Source organism: Pogonomyrmex barbatus, unplaced genomic scaffold, assembly GCF_055798465.1.
Source record: "Pogonomyrmex barbatus isolate J1 unplaced genomic scaffold, ASM5579846v1 scaffold19, whole genome shotgun sequence".
Lineage (NCBI taxonomy): Eukaryota > Metazoa > Arthropoda > Insecta > Hymenoptera > Formicidae > Pogonomyrmex > Pogonomyrmex barbatus.
This window is the reverse complement of record NW_028297115.1, coordinates 4,152,430-4,176,164: the sequence shown is the minus strand read 5'-3', so window position 1 is coordinate 4,176,164 and position 23,735 is coordinate 4,152,430. Positions and strand designations below refer to the sequence as shown.

Here is a 23,735-nt window from a genome sequence, read left to right as displayed (position 1 = left end):
AACTTACTAGAGCCCTAAACATACCATCTGACAGGCTCTGTATATTGGCAGCTTTACTTGGGAATTACTTATTGACCGAAAACGACTTGGCCGATTTCTACAAAAATAATAATATTAGTACCAATGTACTAAATAAGACGAGCATTGAACAAATGATTAAAATAATTGCAAATTTTGTTAAGGAACTTCCATCTGCAGAATTAGATGTGGTTTCGCAAAAGATATTTGGTTCTCTCTCTGATCCAAGATGTTCTAAATTACGGCAATCCATTCAATATTATTTAAATGGAACAAAAGAGGGGATTTTTGCATTATAAGCCTGTAAAACCAACGAAAGGTAACCTTTTTAATAATTAAAAATATATTTTCCACATACGATTATTAACAAATAAATCTAGACAATTTTAACATTTTGTTCTAAAACTGGAATATATCAAAGAATTTCTATTTATATATAAACAATATTTTGTATCTCAAGAAATATTTTGCATGCATGTTTTAACATATTTTTAAGATAAAAATTCTAAAAATTGGACATAGATGATAATTGCAGGTATATATATGTGTATATATATATATATATATATATATATATATATATATTATTATTATTTTTGATATAATTAATATTCAAAAACTATATCACTGTTTTTAGTCCATAAACTAGATTCCAAATCAAGCACACAGATTCAATCGAATTTGTCTGACATACCATCAGCCACTGAAGATTCCAACTTGGAAACATCGAGATTTGCTTCTGAAACTTTGGAGAGCGAACGTGAAAGCTTGAATGCATACAAACAGGCAACAGCTAATGCAAAGACGGCGCCACAAATTGTGATCGATCCACCTGGCATACAAAGTCATGGAGATGTTGATGCCATACGTGCAGAAGAAGAGCAAAGTTGGTTAAAAAAATGTTGGCTTTTAACAAAGATTTATTGATATTTTATTTTAAATATTTGGAATTTTTCAAGGTGATGGACACGCTATCAATGGTACTCACAATCTTCTGATAAGTTCGTCGAGTTCGAGTAGTAGTTCTTCAGCGACATCACCATCCCATGCAACGACTGATATTGCGAGACAATCGGAGAAAATTACCAATATTCCTACTACATCACCTGAAGTTATGCGTACCGCCTCGGAACGTCATCAGAAGGGACTCATGTCACCGTACATCTATCAAATTCTTATTGCTGGTGAAATAAAATTGCCTGTTCTTTTGGAAGATGAGAATCATCGTGAATTTCCTTCCATTCATGTGATTTATAGGCCAATTCGACAAATGGTGTATGCGATTTTATTCAATCTCCATCATCGAATGTATCTAGCTACGAAAAGCAAAGAAAAAGGTGGTAAGTATGATATTAATTTTGCAAATTATGGATATTTAATAAATAGATATTTAGTAGATATTTCTTTGTATTAAATTTTATCTTGTAAATTTATTTAATAGATAATGAGAAGATTGAGGTACCAGATGTGATAATAAAAGAATGGATATGGTCCAAATCCAATTCATATCAGACTCCTGAATTAGTGAAAGCAGAGCAGATTGGTTGGGGCGTGCCTACGATTCAACGCTTATGGTTTGGGTAAGTAATTTTATTTTCATTGAAATAGATTTACAAGATAATGTAATGTAATATGTATATATCTATACATACGCATACAAACACGCGCGCGTACACGTATATGTATATGTATATGTGCGAATGTTTATGTGTATATATACATTGATCAGAAAGTTAAGGTAACTGTATCAGTTATATAATAATAGCAAAAATTTATTAAAAATGAAAAAGAACATTTTTTTATATTTATATTGTTTGAAGTATTAAATAAATCAGTATAAAATTACACTTTTTCAAAAAAATTTAAAAAAAACATCAAGTTCACGCGTACCTAATTATTTTTTTTACAAAAAGCATTTTATTTAACTATCTCCACATCAATAATTAAGTTTTATTATTTTTACAAAAAATTTGATATTAAAAATTCTCAACTTGTAATTCTTAAAAAAAATTAATATAATTATTATACTTGTATTTATATTATATTACTTATATTATAAATATTTTAATATATATTTTTATATTATAAAAATTTATATTATAAAAATTTCTGATGTACAAAATGATACTACAAATAATATTAAATTATATAAAAGATTTAATGTCAAAGACTAGCATCACCTTGTATATAGTTGTCGGTAAACGTAATATAATTATTCATGTATTATGAAAAATTCAATTAACAAGAATTTAACTTCAAAAATAGTTTCAATATTTTATGATGCATATAGTTTTACTGACATACAAAAACTTGACGCGTCCGGGTCACATTAAAATGTACATGCACACATCTATACTGTTCTATATTAAATATAATATATTAAATATAGTATATTAATACTCTTGTATTAATTAAAGTTGTTAATAAGTAGATAATAAGATAGGTAGGATAATAAGATAAGTAGATAATAAGTAGATAATAAGTTGTTAATAAGTTGTTAATAAGAGTTGTTTATTATTAAAACTGTTTAAAAGTAATGTTGCTCCCTGGTACTGCTCACAAAGATAGAAAAATCATAAAAATGTGTCTGATAACAAAGCGTAGATAAGTAGTCTTAAATTAAAATTTCTACATGGCTATTTCTATTTGTATAGCATAAAGGAAAACTAAAAACTTATATAATTTATTTATAAACTTATATAATTTACTTATAAACTATTAGCTATCGATTGAATATACTTAAAACGTAATCGGTACAGCCGTTGTTGAGATATGAAAATGTGTGTTCTGTTTCAATTTGGCGACTCTCGATTTAATGATTAAACAAAGTCACGGGCATTTCGCCATTCAATGCGAGTTTTGCTACACGTGAATATGACGACAAGATATTATCCGTGACTTTTGATATATTTAGATTATAAAAACATTAAAATATAAACAGAATATATTTTTAATATTTTTTGGAAAAAAATTTATAAATAACATTTTTTCTAATGGATAATAATAATTTTTAATTATTAATATATCTTGAATATACCGTGAAATCAATTACACGAATAACTAATAATTTATAGGAAGATTTTGAATAACTATAGATATCGAATTTGAATATATACGAAAATGTAAAAATAATTATACATATTAAATTAATAATTTCAAAATAAGACGTATGTATTTTAAATATGCTATTTAGTTCCTTATTATCATTTCATATACTATTTCTATATGAAAAGCAATGCAAATTTAAAAATCAAATGATTTTTAAACAGTTTACAAAATTGTGCTCACTCTTTACACAGATACATAGATGAAATATTAGAACAATCTATATAATTTTTACGCTTTTGTCAATGTTTTGATACATTTATGTTTTAAAAATTTTTCATAAACTTATATAATTAAAATTTTTATAAATTGACAAAATTTTTTTCCTCTCCTTTAGCACAGCTATTGACGATAAGCGACGAAGACTCAGAGGTTTCCTGACTTGTATGAGATCAGATACGCCTCTCATGTTAAATACCTCATATGTGCCGCAACATCTATTAGTTATGGCTTGTGTTTTAAGGTAAATATATTGATTATAATTATTTCAACAGTTGTTATTTAAATTGCATTTTGATTTATGTTTATGATACTGTTCATGATATTTACAGTCTAATTTATTGACTCAAAGTGCGCTGATGACAATTTTATTTCGGATCGCTCGTGCCATAAATATATGTTTTCTTTTCCTCTCCCTTTCTCTTAGGAAAAGATAAAAATAATAAATTATTAAATTAATATTATATAATGAGTTAGTTATATATACATTTATCAGAGTAACGCAATTTCCAGAAGCCATCTTTTTAGTATTTTAGTATTTTAGATGATTTATATTAATTTTATTTATATTAATGATATTTCCAACAAGATTTATATTAATTCTTTTTTTCATGTAAATAATACAAACGTTTATATTGACCCATCTCGGGATTGTGGGTATTATGAGCATGCGTTATAAATCTGTGTTTTGCTTGCGAAAGATGTTCAGAAAATAGTAAAATTGAATTATGATTCAACTGTGAGCACACTAATAACTGTGAGCAAAAATTGGAGTGTAGCCTTAGATCTCTCTTTTTTTAATTTTCATAGATAAACATATGAAAATGCTATCATAATTAGAATTTAAATTTGATTAGTTAATGTTTATTTAATTTTTTCTTTTGTAGATATATTATGTCTTTTTCTGATAAAATAAAAATTCTGCGCCGTCAAGAGTTAGATGCTTTTATTGCGCAAGCTTTTTCACCGGAACTTATGAACGCTCAGTATTTGCAGGATTTGCAGGTAAAATAAATATATTTTACATTTTTTTCTTAATTCGGTTTTTTATCATTAGTAATATTTGAATAAATCAATATATTTGATATTTGTATACAGCTTCCATTAGTGACATCACGTGGTGTACAATTGGCTACTTTGTTCATGGCTGGTGTTGAGACAGCATTGTTAGCGAATGATGCTTGTGGTGCACCAATTCCATGGTTAATGTGTTGCCCATGGCTTTACTTTGATGGCAAATTATTCCATCATACATTAGCTCGTGCTACTATTGCTAAGAATTTATTGGAATTATGCAGTGGTCATATTGACCGTGTTGTAAAAGTTGAAAGAATGAGAAAAGCTATACTGGAGGGAATTACTGTTGTGTTTGCACGTCCACCTTTACCTGTCACACCAGGTATATTACATAATAATCAATATTAATCAGTTCTTCTCAAAATGGAAATAATTTGTTTTAATACAACATTACTGCATATCTTTATTGACAATTTTCTATTTTCTAATTAACTTATAAATCTATCATATGTATAGAATAATAATCGGAATTGAATTCAAGAATTAAGAATTTACAAATAGATTGTTCTTACACAATTAATCATGCGTTACTTTCCCTATATAGCTTAGTTGATAACAAAATTTATTTGATAAAATTCAGTATTTGATTTTCAGCATTCACTTTTGTTTTTTTTTTTGTTTTTTTTTTCTTTTCTTTTCACAATTCTTCCAGTTTCCTTAGCATCCTATGATTTTTCATAATAGGATGTTTTCGGATGGAAGTATAGCAAAAGCAGTTAATATTGCTTCGTAGGGTTTATTAATATGATTCTGCGAATCTCAAAATATCTTGCGATAAAATATCTTGAGCAAACTTTTTTATAAAAGATTGGAAAATTGCTGTAAGAACATCCATTAAAATTGTTAAGAAGTAATAGTATTTTTTAGAACAATATTTAAAAATAAAATTATAAATGTCACATGAAAAATTAACATTTTATAAAGAAATATATAACAATTTGTTATGCATAGAATGCGGTTTTAAATAACAGAAATTAATTCTATGTATTAAAACTTCTCTTTTCTCATCATTAGCATTAAAGATTATGACATCAAAAATAAGAAAATAATAAAGTAATAAAAGTTCTTGCAAGATATATTAAAATGACAGTTAACTCTCTCTTTTATTTTATTAATTAATAAATGAACATATCTGGAAATGAATTATGCATAACTAAAAACGAAATAAGCTATACTCAAGCTATAATCATTATCAAATTAATAATATATAGAAGTAATATCTTCTCGAAAATAAAAAGTTTTTTAATTTTTAGTTTTTGATATATTTTTTAAATTTGTTTTATTAATTACAAATATTTTATTGAAAATTGTTTTTATTGAAATATATTTTGTAAAAATCTTTGTTATGTGTTATTCTTCTGATATCAATTTTTCCACAATTTTTCTTTTATGTAACGTTTATAATTTTATTATTGTCATAGGTATTCGTGTATCAGTTCCCTCCAATATCTTGCCTGCTAATTGTACCATTAATGATGGATTGATGCGTGGTCGTGGCAGCGGCGTATTACCACAACGCAGTTTAATGCGTCGTCCAATTCCTTCGCGTGGTGGTCAGTTGGAAATAGCTGGTGTCGTAGTGGGTCAGTGGGGCCCAAATTATGGACAGCCTGGTCGATTGCCACAACCACTACAGGGACAACCTCGTGGACGAATTCCACCACAGGTAAGATATAATAGGTTTTAATAGAATATGATTGTAATTTCATAATATGATACGATAGCTCGATATCGTTGCGTGTATATGTAGAGTAAAAAGCACACGATGACGATACTCTGGATAGATTTTAGGGGAACGTTCGAGATATTGAGTAGTCCACTTTCACTATTTAACATCGCTGGTGCGATCGGATAATACGTGCATTTAGGAGGGACATCACGTAAATCAATTTAATGCAGAGTTGCTTATATAGTTTTTACATAGTTTTTATATATAGACGACTAATATATAATGGAAATAAATCTGAAATCATGTATTTGAGAATTTATATTAAGCGGAGGATAGTTAATTTATCCTCATTAAATAATTTTATAAGCTTTATTATACTATTAAAATGAAAAGGAAACTATTTTAACATTTATATTTATATGATGTTTTTTTGTAGCATTGCGATTTTGTATTATCGCATTTGCATGTTTTTTTTATGTGTAATATGAACACTGTTAAAATAAAGGATGTGTATTTAAATAATTAAACAATTTATAACACACAAAAATTACATAACAGTTATATATAAACAATTATATATAAAAAAAGTTATATATAAAAAATTTATATTAGAAAAATGATATGTATTATTTTCAAAAAAGACTTAGCTATTCAAGAAATATATTTATTTTACAATATTAAACATCCTTGTTTATTATTCTTACATTTAAATCACATATTTACTCTTATTAATTTAATTTATTCATTATATTAACATAATAAAGTTTTATAATACTTTTAGAATATAAAATCTAATAATTGATATACGCTATTATTAAAAAACCACATACGTAGGATATTTATTTCTAAGGTCTGTTTGCATCCTTTGTATTTTTGAAATAAATTGAAACGATAGAAAAATGTCGAATCATCCATCTCTTTATTATGGCAGAGCTAATTTTTTTATCAAAAACGTTTTTCTTTCAGATAAGAGGACAATTTGAAAATTTTAAACGGTAAAGGAACTCAAGTCTAATATATCTCGTTTAAAAAAATCTTGCTAAAAGACAATTTTTATACTAGTTCGAATCTTTATACTTATAAAAAATAGAGGTCAAATTTGAAAAATAACATTATTTATTATTTAGGTTTTTATAATGATTGTAGAGAATTGTCGAAGATGATAAAATATTTATCTAAGAATGTTTTACTATTTTTATTCTACATCTATTATTTTTCATAAAGAAAGAAAATTTCCTCTATCTCTTTAGAGAAACATGCCCTTCTAGAATTTATTAAAAATAGTAGATAAATAGACAAAAACAAATAGTCATATTTAACAATTAACTTAGTTAAAACTATATGAGCAACAGAAGTTTAATTAACGCAATTAACTATGATTAATTAAATTTTTGATGAGTTTGCAGATTATGTTATTATGTTATTTTTGGATATCAGGAATGGTCAGAAATTGATAAAAATCTTCAATTATAACAAACAAACTTTCTTCAAGCATGTATACGCTTGTACACATGCGCGCGGGCGCCCACACACACAAAATATAAAAAAAAAGCATACATACACACACACACACACACACGCGCGCGCGCGCGCGCGTGGTGGTGAACAAGTTTGTTTTTGGAAGATCGTAATGAAAAAATAAATGTTTTTTAAATTTAAAAAATACTGAATTTAACATATGATAATAATGATAAATTTATCGATTGTATAATAAATTGATTAGTATTTATAAGTTATTAATAAAATTAGTAACTTGTTATATTTTTACATAGTACATTTCTTTATGAATCTCTAATATATCCAATTATCCAAAATATCTAATTCTTAATAGAATTAATAATTAGAATTTTTAGAATTTATTAATTTTTTTATTTATTTATTTTTTTCTAGTTTAATGTACTGCATTTTATTTTAATTTTTTTTCCATTTTAATTGGATTTGATTTGTGTTATTTCTCGTCAAAACGTATTCTTTTAATAAATAATTTTGACGATTTTTTGAATGCATCAAAAACGCATGTTCTAATTATAGTTCAATATTATTTAATTTGAAAAAAGCATCTACATAAATAAACACATAAATACACACATATGGTACATTTTAAAATGTAATTTAAAACGAGAAATAAAATATGACAATATGATGATATATGATTGATATATGACTATTTTAAAACGACAATGCCAAAGTTTTAGGGCGAGGAACAGCCTAATGATAACAGTATTATCAGATGAAATGAACTGCAATATTCACGAAACGTTGGCATTTAACATGTATGATGACACTCGTAGAATAATACTCGTAAACAAATTAACTTTTTGGAAACAGCAACCATGGAAACCTTAAAAGCAACATAAAGATTTGTAGAAATAAACATTGAATAGTTTTATTTAATAATAAACAAAAAAAGTTTAATAGTGTAAATAAAATGGAAAATAAAATATATTCTTTTATGTCAAATTTTATACGTTGAAAATATGATCACAGTTATCTCATCTAAGCAATTAAAAATTTAATCAAAAATTAAATGTTTTTTAAGACGGTGTTATTTCAGAACGTGCTGAAATATATTTTACAAATATATGTTTTACAATAGAAAATAAAAACTTCAAATATATACTTTTTAGATAATTTCGAAGATAAAGCTCAAACGATTTATATAAATATAACATTTTTTCTTATTTTCAAATCATCTCTTCTAAATTATTACTATGATTCCAAGTCGTTTTTAAAATATCTCACAATATTTAATTTATACATTAAATTTTGTATATATCGCAATTTAGGTAAATTATTCTTATAGGTAACTTCTATCGGTGGACTTAAATATGGTCTTCCTCGTGGATTCAATCCGATAAATCGACCAACATTTCAAACACGCGGGGCTAGCCGTGTCCCAATCGCTGGACGTGGCAAGAAAACACAAATGAAGGTAAATGTATGCGCGCGCGCGCGCGCGTATGTAGTCGTTCTTTAATGAATATGAAAATAAATGACGCAGTTAATGCTCACTTTTTTCTTAATATAGAAAAAGAAAATATTTAAACAAAAGAAAATAAACTTATACAACTTATGCAATGCGATTTTTCTCTCTATGCTCGCAAGCTTGCTTCTTCTTTATACATCTCTCGAATACGCCCGAAGAGTCTCGGGACGCTACGCAATGCCCCACTTAACCGGGACGCAATTTTAAAATTAAAGAAACGTGCGGTCCTAAACACCGCACGCTAAATAAAAAAAAATATATAAAATTCTGATTATCCTACTCGGTTATCGATGACATCTGTCTTCAGATGTTAAACGTCAGATGTTAAACTTTCCGATGTTTCTTCAAGGGTGTTAGCTTAAGGCTTCGTATGATTTGCCGCTGTAAAAGTCATACAAGGGTCTTCTGCTTGGTCAATCTTTTGTACGACGTACAAAGTCTATTCTATTGTTCTGAAGTACTCTTTTTATTTTATATGAGCCAAGATACTTGGCTGTGAATTTTAATCCGCTTCCTTCTTACGTTCTTCTTATTGTTACCAAATCGTCTACTTTGTATATATTAGGTGCTTTTCTTTTTTTACTATAATTCTCCCTATTCTCTTCCTGGATTTTTTTGCTAGCTTCTCTTGCTCGTTGTTGTATGTAATTGCGTTCTTCTTGAAATAGCGCAACGAAGCGCTTGAAATAGCAGGCTCTCGACTTCAAGAAGTTCTTTAATTTTAGAATCTTCTTTTATTCTCATATGGGTACCAAAGAGAAGACAAAATAGTGAAATACCAGTACTGCGTGTTGAACGTTGTTTGACGTATTGTTGTGTTTGGTTAACGTATTTATGCCACTCGGATTCGGAGCTGCTAATTTCGTTTTCATAGGAATTAGTATTACTACACTTAACTTGCCCATTTCTTTGTAAGATTCCAGTGACTATAATCAAATGTTTAATATTCTCGTCTTTATAATAATTATTGAAATCATTCGAAGTTAATACCGTTTCTTGATCAGAAATGATTCTTCGTGGATTATCGACAATAGTATTTTATTCATCATCATCATTCGGTCAAGTACTTGCTAATCGACTTCGTTGGATATAATCATACAAATTTCGTGAAAGCATTTATTACTACGATAGATAATTGTATTTTTTCTTCGTGGACGGCAAGGGACTTGAGTGATCCACGTATAATAAGTATCAAATGAACTTTCTCCCTTAGGGATCGAATGCAACCAACTTTCTTGTTTCCTAGTCTTCTTTTCTGCTAATATGTAATTAATTCAGTTTTACACAACATCTTTTTATGCATTTCCTTGAACCATCAGTATTTTTCCGCCTTGTCGAGACCAAAATAACCATGCTCATGAATCTGTCATATAATACTATGCTGCATTGATTTCCGTATAACTACCAGGCTATCTCCATTAACTTCTTTATACAAGAATCCATGTTTTATGAGATATCTCTTTCTGATCGTTTTCCACTTGTTTTTGTATACTCTGAGGAGTACTTTCGTCGTCGTACTTTTGATTCCTCTACAAACTTGCAAGAACATCATCATGACAATCGGTTAAGCATTGCTGTAGGTAGGGGATTTTGGCTGAGCGTGTCTACATGACGCATATTCCTTCCAGGCCGGTGCTTAATTGCTGTGTATTGAAAATTCTATAGAAACAACATCTTGCTATTCTTGTACAAACATCGGCTTTTTTCATTGTTTAAGTAAACGTTTGACAATCTGTTATAATCTTAAATGGTATGCCTATTAGATCAACTTGAATTGAATTTTGAATTTTTGAATGAAAATTGAATTGAATTTTTTTAATGACAATCGCTTGATAATCGCTAAAAGTTTCAGTTTGTAGCTATGAAATTTCGCTTCTGCATCGATAGTTTTCTCGCTCACAAATCTGGTGGAATAGGCAGACCTCACTATTGCGTTGTAACAAAATGGCTGCATAATCACTGATAGATGCATCTATATGTAATTTGGTTTTTGCATATGGACAATAAATTCGTAAAATTAGTTTTCTATTTAGTATTTCTTTCAGATTAAACACTCGCTTTTGTTTATCATCAAAATGAAACTTAATTCCGTCTTTTAATAAATCGGATAACGGAAGTGCGATAGATGCATATCTTGGAATAAATTTTCTGAAATAAGCTCTAAGAAACTTTGCATTGCTCTTCGATTAGTTGGTATCCGGAAATGTGTGACGGCGTTAGTCTTTTTGTCTGAGGACATTATACTTCTATCTTTTATAATAAAACCTAAATAATTAACTTGTTTTCTTAAAAATTGACATTTCTTCTAATTTATTCTGAGTCCGTACGAGCCTGCTACTTCCTTTAAGCGAATACCCTCCTGATAATCTATAGATGATATGATTGTATTATCCATATAAATTATTACTACACTTTTTATCATTAAATCATCAAATACAGCATTTACATATTTCTAGAAGTACGCTGGCGAGATACATAATCCAAACGGTATACACAAAAATTCGTAACGGCCATTAGAGATTATAAATGCAGTATATTTATGATTTTCCTTGGCTACTTTAACACGGAAAAAACCGTTCTTAAGATCTACACTACTAAAAACTTTTAACTCCTCGCAAACGATCGATCTAATCTTTTATAATGGGCAGAAGATGTAGCGTCTTAACTATTTTTTAATTTCATTTTTGGTAGTTAATGTATATTCGCGTTCTCCCATCTTTTTTCTTGATTAACACAATTGGGTTAGCATAATCCGAGTATGATGAGCTGAATAATACATTCGTCCAACTATTCTTTTATCTGTACCTCTACTTCCTTCTGCTCGAATATAGCTAGTCTATGCGTTGATATACCAGAATGTCGTCTTTTAACACAATATTTAACTCAATGTCTATATCTTGCGTTTTTTCGGCTTTAATATTTGTTTCCTTTATTTCTTTTTTATTTTTATGATCCTCGATATGCGCAAGATCTATTTCATTTCGATAATGTCAATCTCATTTAGTTCTGGTATAACTGAAGATTGCTCAAAAATATTAATGATTTTACAACGCCTTGTCGTATTTGCATCTCAACAGCGTTTAAAAAGTATGTTTCTATCAACGCTGCGTTTTGCATATAAACATCCGGGACAACATGAAGTTTGCTTTCATAGATATAGCCATCGATACTAATTTTGACATGCGTTTCGCCTAAAGGTGCAATTTCTTGCAGCAAAGCGAAGCTAACTTTCACCTCTTCCATTTCGGTGAATACAGTGAACTAGCGAAGGCACGCTGAAAGTTCGACATTGTCCAATTAACAGCGAAGTAACGCTAGAAAAATGTTGCCGGTGAAGCAAAAGACTGAAAAAGAAATTATAAAAGATACAGAATTTTATTATACAATTTTAAATGTATCACAGCAAATACAGCAATTATGCGTCGTCTCTACTGCAACTGTGGTTGCCATTATATATCTATATTGCTCTATGTATTCGATGTACTGATTATTATAATTCATTTTTAAGACAACATAAAAAATTTTTTTTTTAAATAGCAATAACTTTTCAGCTACAGCACATTTGACACTACAAATGCTTTAAAGTCTTTACGCTGCTTTGCGAAAATTTTGCGTATATTCATTTGAGGTGCTGTAGACATAAAACGCTAGCTTTTCTTCGCTTCCTGAAAAGGAAGAAGGGGATAGTGATAATTTTTCAATGCTGCTTTGCATTGAGGTGCAGTGGAGATAAAAACTAGCTTTGCTTCGCATTGCAAATTGCACTTTAATGTCTTATTCTCGCTCGAGCTTACCTCATTAAATTTTATCTTGTATCAAACTAATATCGCTATCGATATCAATTAGAACCGACATTTCAAATATCTCTGTTTATGCTGATGTCTTTATAACATTTTTTTTGTTTCAACTTGCAACGCGTTACAACTTTTTGATTTATTACTACACAGTAAAAAACATTTTGTATTTATGTTAAAATCGGTCCTTGTTAAAATTTTTGTGTTAAGTAACCTACATATTTATATGTAAATTTAACACATACTACTACATTAACTGACTTTAACAAATATAAAATGTAAAATTATTAAAATGATTTAAGAAATGTGTTAAAATATCACAATACGTACGTATTTATTCAATATGTTAAAATTTACACAAAAAAATATTGGTTTTACTCTATAACAGGAGTGCGGATGACTTGTTATTATTCTTTGTGTGGTTTCGGCATAGTCTTGAATTTTGACGCGTCTCGACATGTTATTTTATCATAAAAATTATGTTAATTGTAATACACAATTAACTTCAAATTAAGATTAAGAGTACATTTCTTTTTTGTTGAAATATTAACATAGTGTCGGTGTTACTATTTAACACATCCATATTATGTTAAATTAACACAAAATTTTGAGTGGACCGTTTGGGACATGTGATTTATGTTAAATTCAACATTTTTTCCAACAGTGTAGTGACTCTATAATAATTCGATAATCAAATATATTGATATCGATTAAAATCCGTTTTTATCCCCCTCCCCCACAGGAAATATATATTGCGAAAAATATCACTTCAGCCAGAGATCGAATCTGGATCGCCTGCTCTCCGGGCAGGCATTTTATCCATTAGACCACAGAGACCATAATAATATTTATTGTAATATTCAGATAAATAGTGTGTCGAATAGTGTGTCTTTTTCAGGAGACATGAGAATAAACTATTCATATGATATAAGCCGAGTACATGTTAATAAATAACAACGAGAAAAGTTTATATAAGTTTATAACATTCATTCTATTCGACTTTGTTTCAAAGTTATAGCTATTTTTGTATTTCAATAACCTTGGAATTGCTTATCTTCATAGAAGATGTTCGAAATAGCCACATCCGCTCTGTATATATACATGCTTGCAGTCCTCGTGTCAAAGGAGTTTCTCACTCTTTCCAAGTATATGTCGGATCTGTTGGCAAGCTTGTTGTATACGTGCACGAAGTATAATAATTTAAATATTGGCAATAGGTGTCGAATACACAATTGTTTTCATGTGGCCCCAAAAATAAAAATCTAATGGATTAAAATCTGGGGAACGAGCAGACCAAGCGATAGGTCCTCCACGATCCATTTTTGAGGAAATCTTTCATCTAAGAACTACTTGGCTAAAGTGGGGTAGTACATTGTCATGCATATGTGATGTATGTATAACATTAAGTGAGACATCTTCCAGTAGTTAATTTAATTGATTTTTAAGAAATTTGCATACAATTGACCTGTTAATCTCTGGTCAAGAAAAACAGTTCCGATTAAATTGTTTCCGAGTATTCCTGCCCATACATTTACACTGAATTGTTGTTGATATCTTGATTGAAGAAGGTATGTGGATTTTCATCAGATCAATAATAGGTATTATGAAAATTAACTACTTCATCTCTGATGAACGGCAGTTTCGTTAGTGAATAACACAACTGATAGATATCTGCAAGAGCTAAGTACAAAAAAGGATTTTTGAAGGAAAATCATCCTCTTGAAGTATCTGTATGGATTGAACATGATATAGAATAAAGCTACTGGTCATGTCTGCTATTTTTTTTATTTAAATATATCTTTTTTAAACAATACATTGATACCAGCCAGTACATATTAACAAACAACAGCAAGTAACATAATCTGTTTCATGGCAAGCAGGATCTTGGTTGCTAAAATCTTTTGTATGAATAAATTCAAATAATCATATCACCATCTTTTTTATTTAATTATGCATTTCTAACTCCTAATGCAAATAAAGAATTATCGAGCAAGAAAACACAAGAAAATCACTGCTCTGTTATAAACACTGTTCTTGATATTTCCTAGCCTTATTGATTTCACACGTTCTATCCACTGAGTTTACTCACTTTAGTTTGTTCTCTTGTTAGAAACACTCAATAAGTTTCTATTTGTGTTGGAAATTAGAAGTGCGTGATTAAGTGAATAAGATGTATTCAAAATTAAGAAATGGCACGCATGCATTTAATGTATGGCCTTACTGAATGTAATTCATCTAAAGCAAGACGTTTATATGCGAATCGTTTCCCTAACAGACGTCTGTTAGTTAAAAAAACATTTCAAAGATTATTGAAATACAAAAATGGTTATAGCTTTGAAACAAGATCGAATAGGAGAAATGCTTATATGAATTTTTTCATTGTTTTTATATCCACTTCTGAAGTGGGTCCCACATGTTACGAAAAACCCTGTACAGAAATTATTCAATTATTGAAATTATTTTAATTATTCAATTTCTGCTTTAGATTTCAATAGTTTTAAAAATTAAAGAGAGAGGGGCATTGGGGAGATAGATTTTAAAAATATATTTTTTGAAAAATTAGAATGCTTTTATAAGTAAGTTAAAAAAAAACATAAAATTTTTATTTGAAATATTTTGTTATGTTTCTTATTATTTCAACAGCATATTTATTAAAAAAAAAAAATAAATATCAACTTGACTTCAAAAAGATGTTTCAATTTTTTGATAAGAAATTAAATATTTATAAAAAAGAGGTATACCATTGTAATTGAAAGAGAGAAAGAAGGAGAAGGAAGGGGAAGCTAGGTATTTTTTTATTTTCTTATATAGAAATTTTAAATATATTTCTATTAATAATATAGGTGACTGGCAAAAAGAAAACTACTATTAAGAAAACCAAGGAAACCGAGAAGAAAGATAGTAAAGGCCGCGGTATTATTATTGATGGAATCACTGATTATAAGTGAGTACTTTAATTTTTTTTGTATATTTCAACAGATGCTTTATAAATCAATTTTCATTGATTTTTGTATTGATGGTAGTAAATCTAAATATAGACATTCTTGTACTTGATTGTTTTTATCATGTAAAGAATTAATCGTTCTTACTTTGGTAATAAACTTAACTTTTATCTAATAAAATAATTTAATTGTGTGTATTATGCAGACTTAATGCAATAGTTTATAAATCTAGATTCTATTTTCAGTGAAACTCAAATTGATAACGCTCGTGCATTATTGACGAAAGATGCACAGCCAGTACCAGGTCAGTTTGATGATGCGGTAGAAAATGGTAAAAGCATGGAAAAGGGACAAGGCGATGCGCCGGTTGTTACTCCGGTTGCCACGGAAAATTAGATATAAAAAAGAAAGTTTCTCGAAAAAGATGACTGCAATCACTCCCGAATAATGACTAAAGACTGCTAACAATCTTATATGTTCTGAGCAATTGTGTACCAATAACATTTAATTGATCTTTAAAATTGTTACACAAATATCTTTGATAATGTTTAATTATGAAGTTATTAATTATTATTAATTATTATGAAGATATAGATAAAAAAAATTATTTTACTATATTTCTTTACCTAAAATTTTGACAGATTTTCCATGGAAATCTGTATTATATGCCTCATCAAAAATATTGTTTTTATTTAAAATTCTTTATCAAAACTTATTCTTATTTTTTTGGCTATTCTATTATTTCATCATCAGAATATTTATTCTAAATTAGTAATCAGTGAATTACTAATTTAATTTTTCACCTTCTAATCAATATAGATTGAAATCTCTAACATCATTTGAAAAATTGCAATTCTGTGAATATTTAATAAGTTAATAAACATTAGTACAATATTTTAAATAAGACAATTTTATTTTCTGTATACTGAGCTGTTTAAAAACTATTTTCTTTTAAATGTTATGTGCACAATAGTTCTAAAACTCTGATGGGTCCAAAATATTGATCTAATATAATAGAAGACAAGAAATCTTTACTTATAGTGTCTCGATAGCATATGGCACAACGTAAAGATTTTACCCGTTCTTGACATATGCGATATATGATGTTCTCACTGCCAAACGTATCACTCTATAAGATAGAAAGACGAAAAATCGTGATTGTGCTAAAAAAACGAGCTAATTTTGCTCGCATTACCAGGAATGGAACTCGACTGATTAGTGTATGCGTGCGCTAATTTTACTACTCAGAACAAATCGTCTCAGCTGCTATAAGTATTTAATTCTTAAGAAGTGTGATTATTTTTTTGTACACAAAAATATATATTTTCCAGTATTATATGAAACGCTCGCTGTGACATATCTCAGTGATTTTCGATCTGATCGACAAAGAAAGTAGCCTGATATACACATATGGACATACATATACGCCATACTACACGATAGCTTAATTCATTTTTGTAGATAATAATGTCAGATGAGACACTGAGATAGTCATTAGCATATGGAGACTGATGCTTTTCATATAGGTAAAATATATATTTATATATATATATATATATATATATATATATATATATATATACATACATATATTATTTAGATTAGAGTTCTCATGTGTGCAGTATATTATATGTAAGTTGTGCTTGTATGAGATGTTTGAATGTGTTGTATAAATATATTAGAAATTGTATGAATGTTGCAGCATATATGATTATAAAAGTAAGAGTGAATGAAAGAAAGAGAGAACAAAAACGAAAGAAAAAGGAGAGAAGGAGAAAGAGGAAAAGAGAGCCATGGTAATGATATGTACATAAACGTGACATATGTCGTTATGAACATACATATACATACGGATATATCTACCGTATATACATGTGTGTATGTGATCATATATATTTATTTGTGTTGGAGAATTGTATGAACGGGTCTTCTGAATAGAATTTGAGGTTAGATACGATAATGTTTCTATCTAACAATAGACTTGAGGCTTATCACAAGGGTATTTAATATAAAAACGTTTGTAGAGGGTATTTAATATAAAAAACGTTTGTTGAGAAGTGATCCTTACGGTATGCCTCATATTGTTTAGAAAATATGCTACATTACGTTGCAATTTGCTCATTCGTTTATAAAGGATCTTATAAAGAAATATTTATCTTATAAATTATATAATTTAAATTTATTAAACTTAATATAGAATATACATTAAGTTTGATTTCCAAATTCACACACTTACGCGTGTGCGTGTGTGTGTTATTTTGGTTTACCGAAGTTTTGATAATTTAATTTAATGAAAACTAATAACGTATTAAAAATATGTCACAAATTAATTGTTAGATAATATTAAGAAAAAATTAATTTTGTTGCCTTAAAAATATGATGATATGAGATTTTGTATGCCTAGTGTAGCATATTTTGAAAAATATTTCTTGTTTAATTGTACATATGAACAGTTATTTTAAATAATGCAGTGTGATTGATATATGATGTATATACGGAAGCCAAATGCGTATGTGTCTATTACGCATTGGAATAGGAGATGATTATGTTAAAAATATGCTATTTATGTGTAGAATAGTCTAAAAGACTTTCTACTTAAGATCATCGGAGTTTAAAAAGAATAAAATGAGGGTTCTTTATCAATAGAAACGATATATAACAGCGAAATAACAAGACAGCACTGGACAGAACTTGATTATTAAAATAAGTAACAAAGACGAGGCAGACATGTGTCTAAGACATGTGTATGATGGTGATTAAAGTGAGTGAAAAGAGAAAACCATTTATTGAGATAATATAATGAGATATGATGATAAGATGAAATGTTATATTTTTGTAGATTTGTTATTGCGTAAAATGCATTAGGACAATGAAAAACTTTATATAATTTGAGTAAAATAACAATTATTGAGCCTGAGAATAGTTACAGGAGTAAGATCTTATAAAAAAGAGAGAAAGGAAGAGAGAAAGGGAGACAAGAGAGAGAGAGAGAAAGAGAGAAAGAGGAGGAAGGTACTTTAATGGCATATTGAAGAAATCGCGGATAAATTTTGTCGAAAAAAAAAAAAAGAAACGAATTTCATATTCTCCTACACTTCTGAAGCTCTCAGTTTACTGAGTTGCATGTAGGAACAGAAAAAATATATACCTTATGTATGAATAACAGATATGAATTACTAATAAAATTACTAACTAATGTCAGCTTTGATGTGCGTCAGATATACGTGAAAATAATTCCATTGTTTCACGCGATGCATATGTGAAGTAATCAACATTTACTTAACGTATTTGTCACACGATGAGCGTTTGTAAATGACAAAGTTTTACGGATACGTATAATATGATTTTATAATCACTCGAGTCTCATAACTTACAATTAACATGTGAACGCTTACGATTACTTTGCAAAGTACGTTGCAATGCACCAAGTACGATCGTCGGTATGATATTCCCTTCTAAGTATAAATTTTGAGAATCGACGAAATCGTTCATTCCGAACGTACATACACACATTTACACATACTACATGTAACACGTACTAGAAGCCGACTTTCTTGAATCTGACGAAATATGAATTTGAGAGTAAAATGCCACTTTACGTTTTCACGTAAAGATAGATGATTTTCTTTATGAGAAATCGAACTCTTGATACATACCAGATATAAAACAAAGATACAAATAATGATGTACGCAACGTGACCAGTTGCTGCTGCACTGATATGAGTATGCAACAATGATATAATAACGTGAAATAATTTAATGTAAACGCGAAGCGTTATGTAAAAATGAAAAAAAAAAAGAGGATTCACATTGAATACAGCAGAAAACAGAAATGTTGAAAATAAGAAAACTCGCACTAACGTAAAAAACAGGCGTGTTTATAATATAAAGCGTGCCTGTTTTTCGTTGTAATAAGTAGAAAAGTGGGGCCCACAAAACTCGTCTATGATACTGACATACCATTAAAACTTATATCTATCATATTTATGAAGTAACAATCTATGATCTAATGATCTTTAAAACATTGTGTGTTGTGAACAGATTATTAATAACAGAAAATTAATTATACATCGAGTAAATATTGACTCTTGATAATCTTACTGGAATGACACAAATGACTACTATAACAATAAAACGATCAAATGAATTGCACTAAATTCGTTTTATATGTGTGATATGTCACAGTGCGAAACATATAAAATATTGCAGCGTATAATAATCGATTTTTCGAACGAAATTACTATTTTTATTTCATTTTAATGCTACTTTTCTAGCACAGACTATACGATACGGCCAAGTAGGATTCATTAATTAACATTTCAAATGTATATACTTATGAACAGTTGGTTTTTTTATGCAAACCAAAATCCCATTTTCATATCTCTATTGTTACTGTTTTCTTTCTTTCATACTTTATGGAGTGTTAAGTTGTCTTGCAAAATTCAGAAAAGGGAGTTTCATTTAATAACATATTTTAAATAATAATTAAGAAAAGAGAAAAAGATATATATATTATGTTTCTCATATACTTTAGATGTATGCACAGTGATAAATATTATTTGTGTATCATCTGTTTTTTTTTATTTTTTCATTTTTTTATTTTCTAACTGTAGCCTATGTGAGTAGAATCGATTTTTCATAGTAATCCGACGATAAGCATAATAATGGAAAGATGAATCCCTGGGTTTTACTCAACATTTATAAATTTTAAGTTTTTCTTAACGTAGTTTCTTGCTTGTAATATGAAATATAAAGTAACGATAGCAAATGCGAATATAACGTAATAAAGAAAAAAAATAAAAAAAAAAGATAACGAAACTTATCGAAGTAGATGAAAAACGCATGTGGGCCCTACACACTCACACATATATATATACACACACACACACACACACACACACTTTATATATTCTTATTAAATATTACATAACATATACTACGCTATTATTTTTCATAGGGAAGAAAAAGATTATACGCATATATGTATTTTGATAATCATTAGTATGTTTATTTTTTCATTCTTTTTTTTATTTTTTCTTCTACTTAAAGAAAAAGATAACGATGTAAAAGCACATGAAATATATGTGTGTGTGTGTGTGTGTGTGTGTGTGTGTGTCGCGGGCGCGCGCACGTAGTGTGCGTGCATGCGTGCATGCGTGCGTGCGTGTGTGTGCGCGCGCGCGCATATATACATACACACATCATACATACATATTTATATATCCACGCAAATGATATATATATATATATATATGTACATGAAAATATACGTTTATATATCATCTGTATGGAAAAAAGAAAACGTCCTTTCAAACTTTTTAACTAAGATAATTGCACTGTGCCCGGAATGTTACTTGAGTTTCTAGTTTACAAAGGAATATAAAAAAGGATATAAAAAAATTATATCGATATAAAAAATTATATATGCGCTCAGCCGTTATTGATGATCATTTAATTTGATTTCAGTGGGTCGGTCAGTGATATACGTTGCCAGATAACGTTTGCGATGTATAAACTGTTTTGAATCACTTTTTTTCAAACATGTTTGATGCTTGTTACTACTGGATAAATATCAAAAAGGAAGAGAGAGGGAGGCGGGGGAGGGGGAGGGAAACATAGAGTGTATCTTGCGAATGAAAAAAAGTAAAATCGCATTAATAGAACAAAACATTTCTTCACTCTAAGAAGAGAATTATAATTGTACTATATGATTGTTCTGGTAATTAGCCAGAGAGATATTGAAAATCTTCGTAAAACTCGAGAGATTGCCCACTCGCATGTAGCCGACCCACTCGCGGTCCTCGTATATAAACGCATTGATGTATTCTTGTTGAATTATTAATACCATTGTAACATTTACTGTTGTAACAGTATCTCATTCATGTCTAGTGTTGAGCAGAGCTGATTCTATGCTTTTGCTAGTTTGAAACGAGTCGAGGGATCGTGGTGCATAAACCTCTCTCTGTAACCATTATTCATACAATTTTCGCGATCTTGGGATTTATTACACGATTTATCGAAATGAAAGAGCAAAAAGAAGAAAAAGAATAAAGAGAATCAGTGCTGGCGAGAACACGAGGCAAGACGGAAAAAATTATCGTAATTCTAAAATCACACATTTAAACTACTTTTAAAAACGGATATATATTTGGAGACTAGCAGATAAATAATTAATATAAATGTAGTGGCAACTCTATATAATATTACACAAAGAGAAAAAAAGAAAAAAACAATATATATGATGATTATTTGAAATATAAAATGCGAAACTCACTCTTAATGGATGTTATAACGATTTAGAAATATTTAAATTGCATTATTAATATTTTTTGTAAATCTGCTTTTTGGAGTGTAAGTGCTTTACTTGATCTCCTCATGCATATGTATCGCACGGTATGTCGAATTAAATGAAATATTCCTTTCGAAAGAGGAAGAAGGGAGAAAGATGGGAGAGAATATGAGAATGAGAGAGTAGAGTAGTTGATCCAATTAGCAGATAAATTTAAGTTTTCTTTCTCTTTCAAGAGCATAATATTTAACTCTTCATTTATTTTCTGTTAGCACAATATCTCACAACACACATACACAAGCAAAATTAGAATATTTGAGATTTAGTAAAATTCTCCGTTTATTTATGAAGAAGCCTTGCGCGATGTAAATGTGCGGCTTTTCTACAAGATAACAAACTTTCAATTGAATCTTGTAAGAGACTTGATATGAGTAGAAGAGAGAGGAGGACGAGAGGAGGTTTCTGGGACATGGTTGGTTAATATTTCCGAAAGTTTAATGATTTATTGAAAATGTGTTGTCATATCTTGAATACAATTAAAAGAATATGAAAAATAACATAATTTGATTAGGAAATGTTTTATCTCCTATATTATTATAATGCTTACACATTTATTCAATATTTATAGTGTGATTTCGTTTATTTAATTATATTATTATTTATAATACTTTATTTAAAAGAAAACGTGTAAAAGATATTAACATATAACTTATAAATTTTTATTTTGACGTAACGCATTTTTCAGAAGAAACTTATTAAAACATTTCTCTTCGTATATACTACTACCTACTTTACTATTACGGATAAATTATAGTCGTATCGGTATTTAAGTTGCTATCTTGAATTTTAATAAAAAAAATATATGGGTATAATAAATGTAAATATAGTTTGTGTCTTCATGAATATGTATATGGAATGTTCGATTTGAAATGACATAATATCCATGTACAGATAGAGCGGGTCAAATATTAAATGTACAGTGTGAGGGTTGATTTATGGAGGCTGTAATCTGTTAACTTATTCCGTAACCGTAAAAAATTGACGAATTATAGTCGATTATTCTTCTATAATTCGATTATGATTGGTCAATTTTTTATGGTTACGATATAGTTAACAGATTATGGCCTCCATAAACTAACCCTGAAGGTGCTGTTCTACGGGCACGGAAAACGGAATCGGAAAGGTGAAATGGTGGGGGACAACCAATCAGTATCGTTCCGAAAATTTCAAATAGCTTTCCGTTCCGATTTAAGAGTCGACAGGAGTGACGGGCAAACTCCGAATAGAGACACTACAATCAGAAACTGACTACGACTCCGATCCGCCAATCAGAGACTCTGATCCGCCATGTTTTAGCTAAAAGCTTCTACGAGAAAGAAAGAAATATACACCATTTCACTCTAATCAATAGTGATATTTTTTACTTTGCATGCATATAGTGCATTGATTTAAGTATATTGTGCATGTGTATTAAACACGTGGAAAGCTCTGATAATATATTATTAAATGATAGAGATACTGAAATTGCAAAATATAATTATAAATTAATTAATTGTGATAAATCAATATAAAAAATTGGTGGATGTTCATTTTTTTACTTAAATTTTATTTTATATTGTAATAAAGTTTGTTTATA

General features: G+C 28.8%; 1 protein-coding gene across 1 annotated transcript in view; it reads left to right on the top strand.

Moving 5' to 3' along the window:
• The window catches only part of LOC105423134 (constitutive coactivator of PPAR-gamma-like protein 1 homolog), a 25,378-nt gene extending 2,717 nt beyond the window's left edge, over positions 1–22,661 (top strand). Inside the window, 12 exon segments of the mRNA XM_089075558.1 lie at positions 1–299; positions 301–337; positions 656–904; positions 978–1,358; positions 1,460–1,598; positions 3,461–3,586; positions 4,230–4,347; positions 4,441–4,741; positions 5,841–6,085; positions 8,892–9,020; positions 15,712–15,812; positions 16,056–22,661. The exon segment at positions 1–299 is cut by the window's left edge and continues 101 nt beyond it. Coding sequence (XP_088931684.1) covers positions 1–299; positions 301–337; positions 656–904; positions 978–1,358; positions 1,460–1,598; positions 3,461–3,586; positions 4,230–4,347; positions 4,441–4,741; positions 5,841–6,085; positions 8,892–9,020; positions 15,712–15,812; positions 16,056–16,206 — 2,276 coding nt within the window. The 3' untranslated portion in view covers positions 16,207–22,661.
• Positions 22,662–23,735: the final 1,074 nt, after the last annotated feature.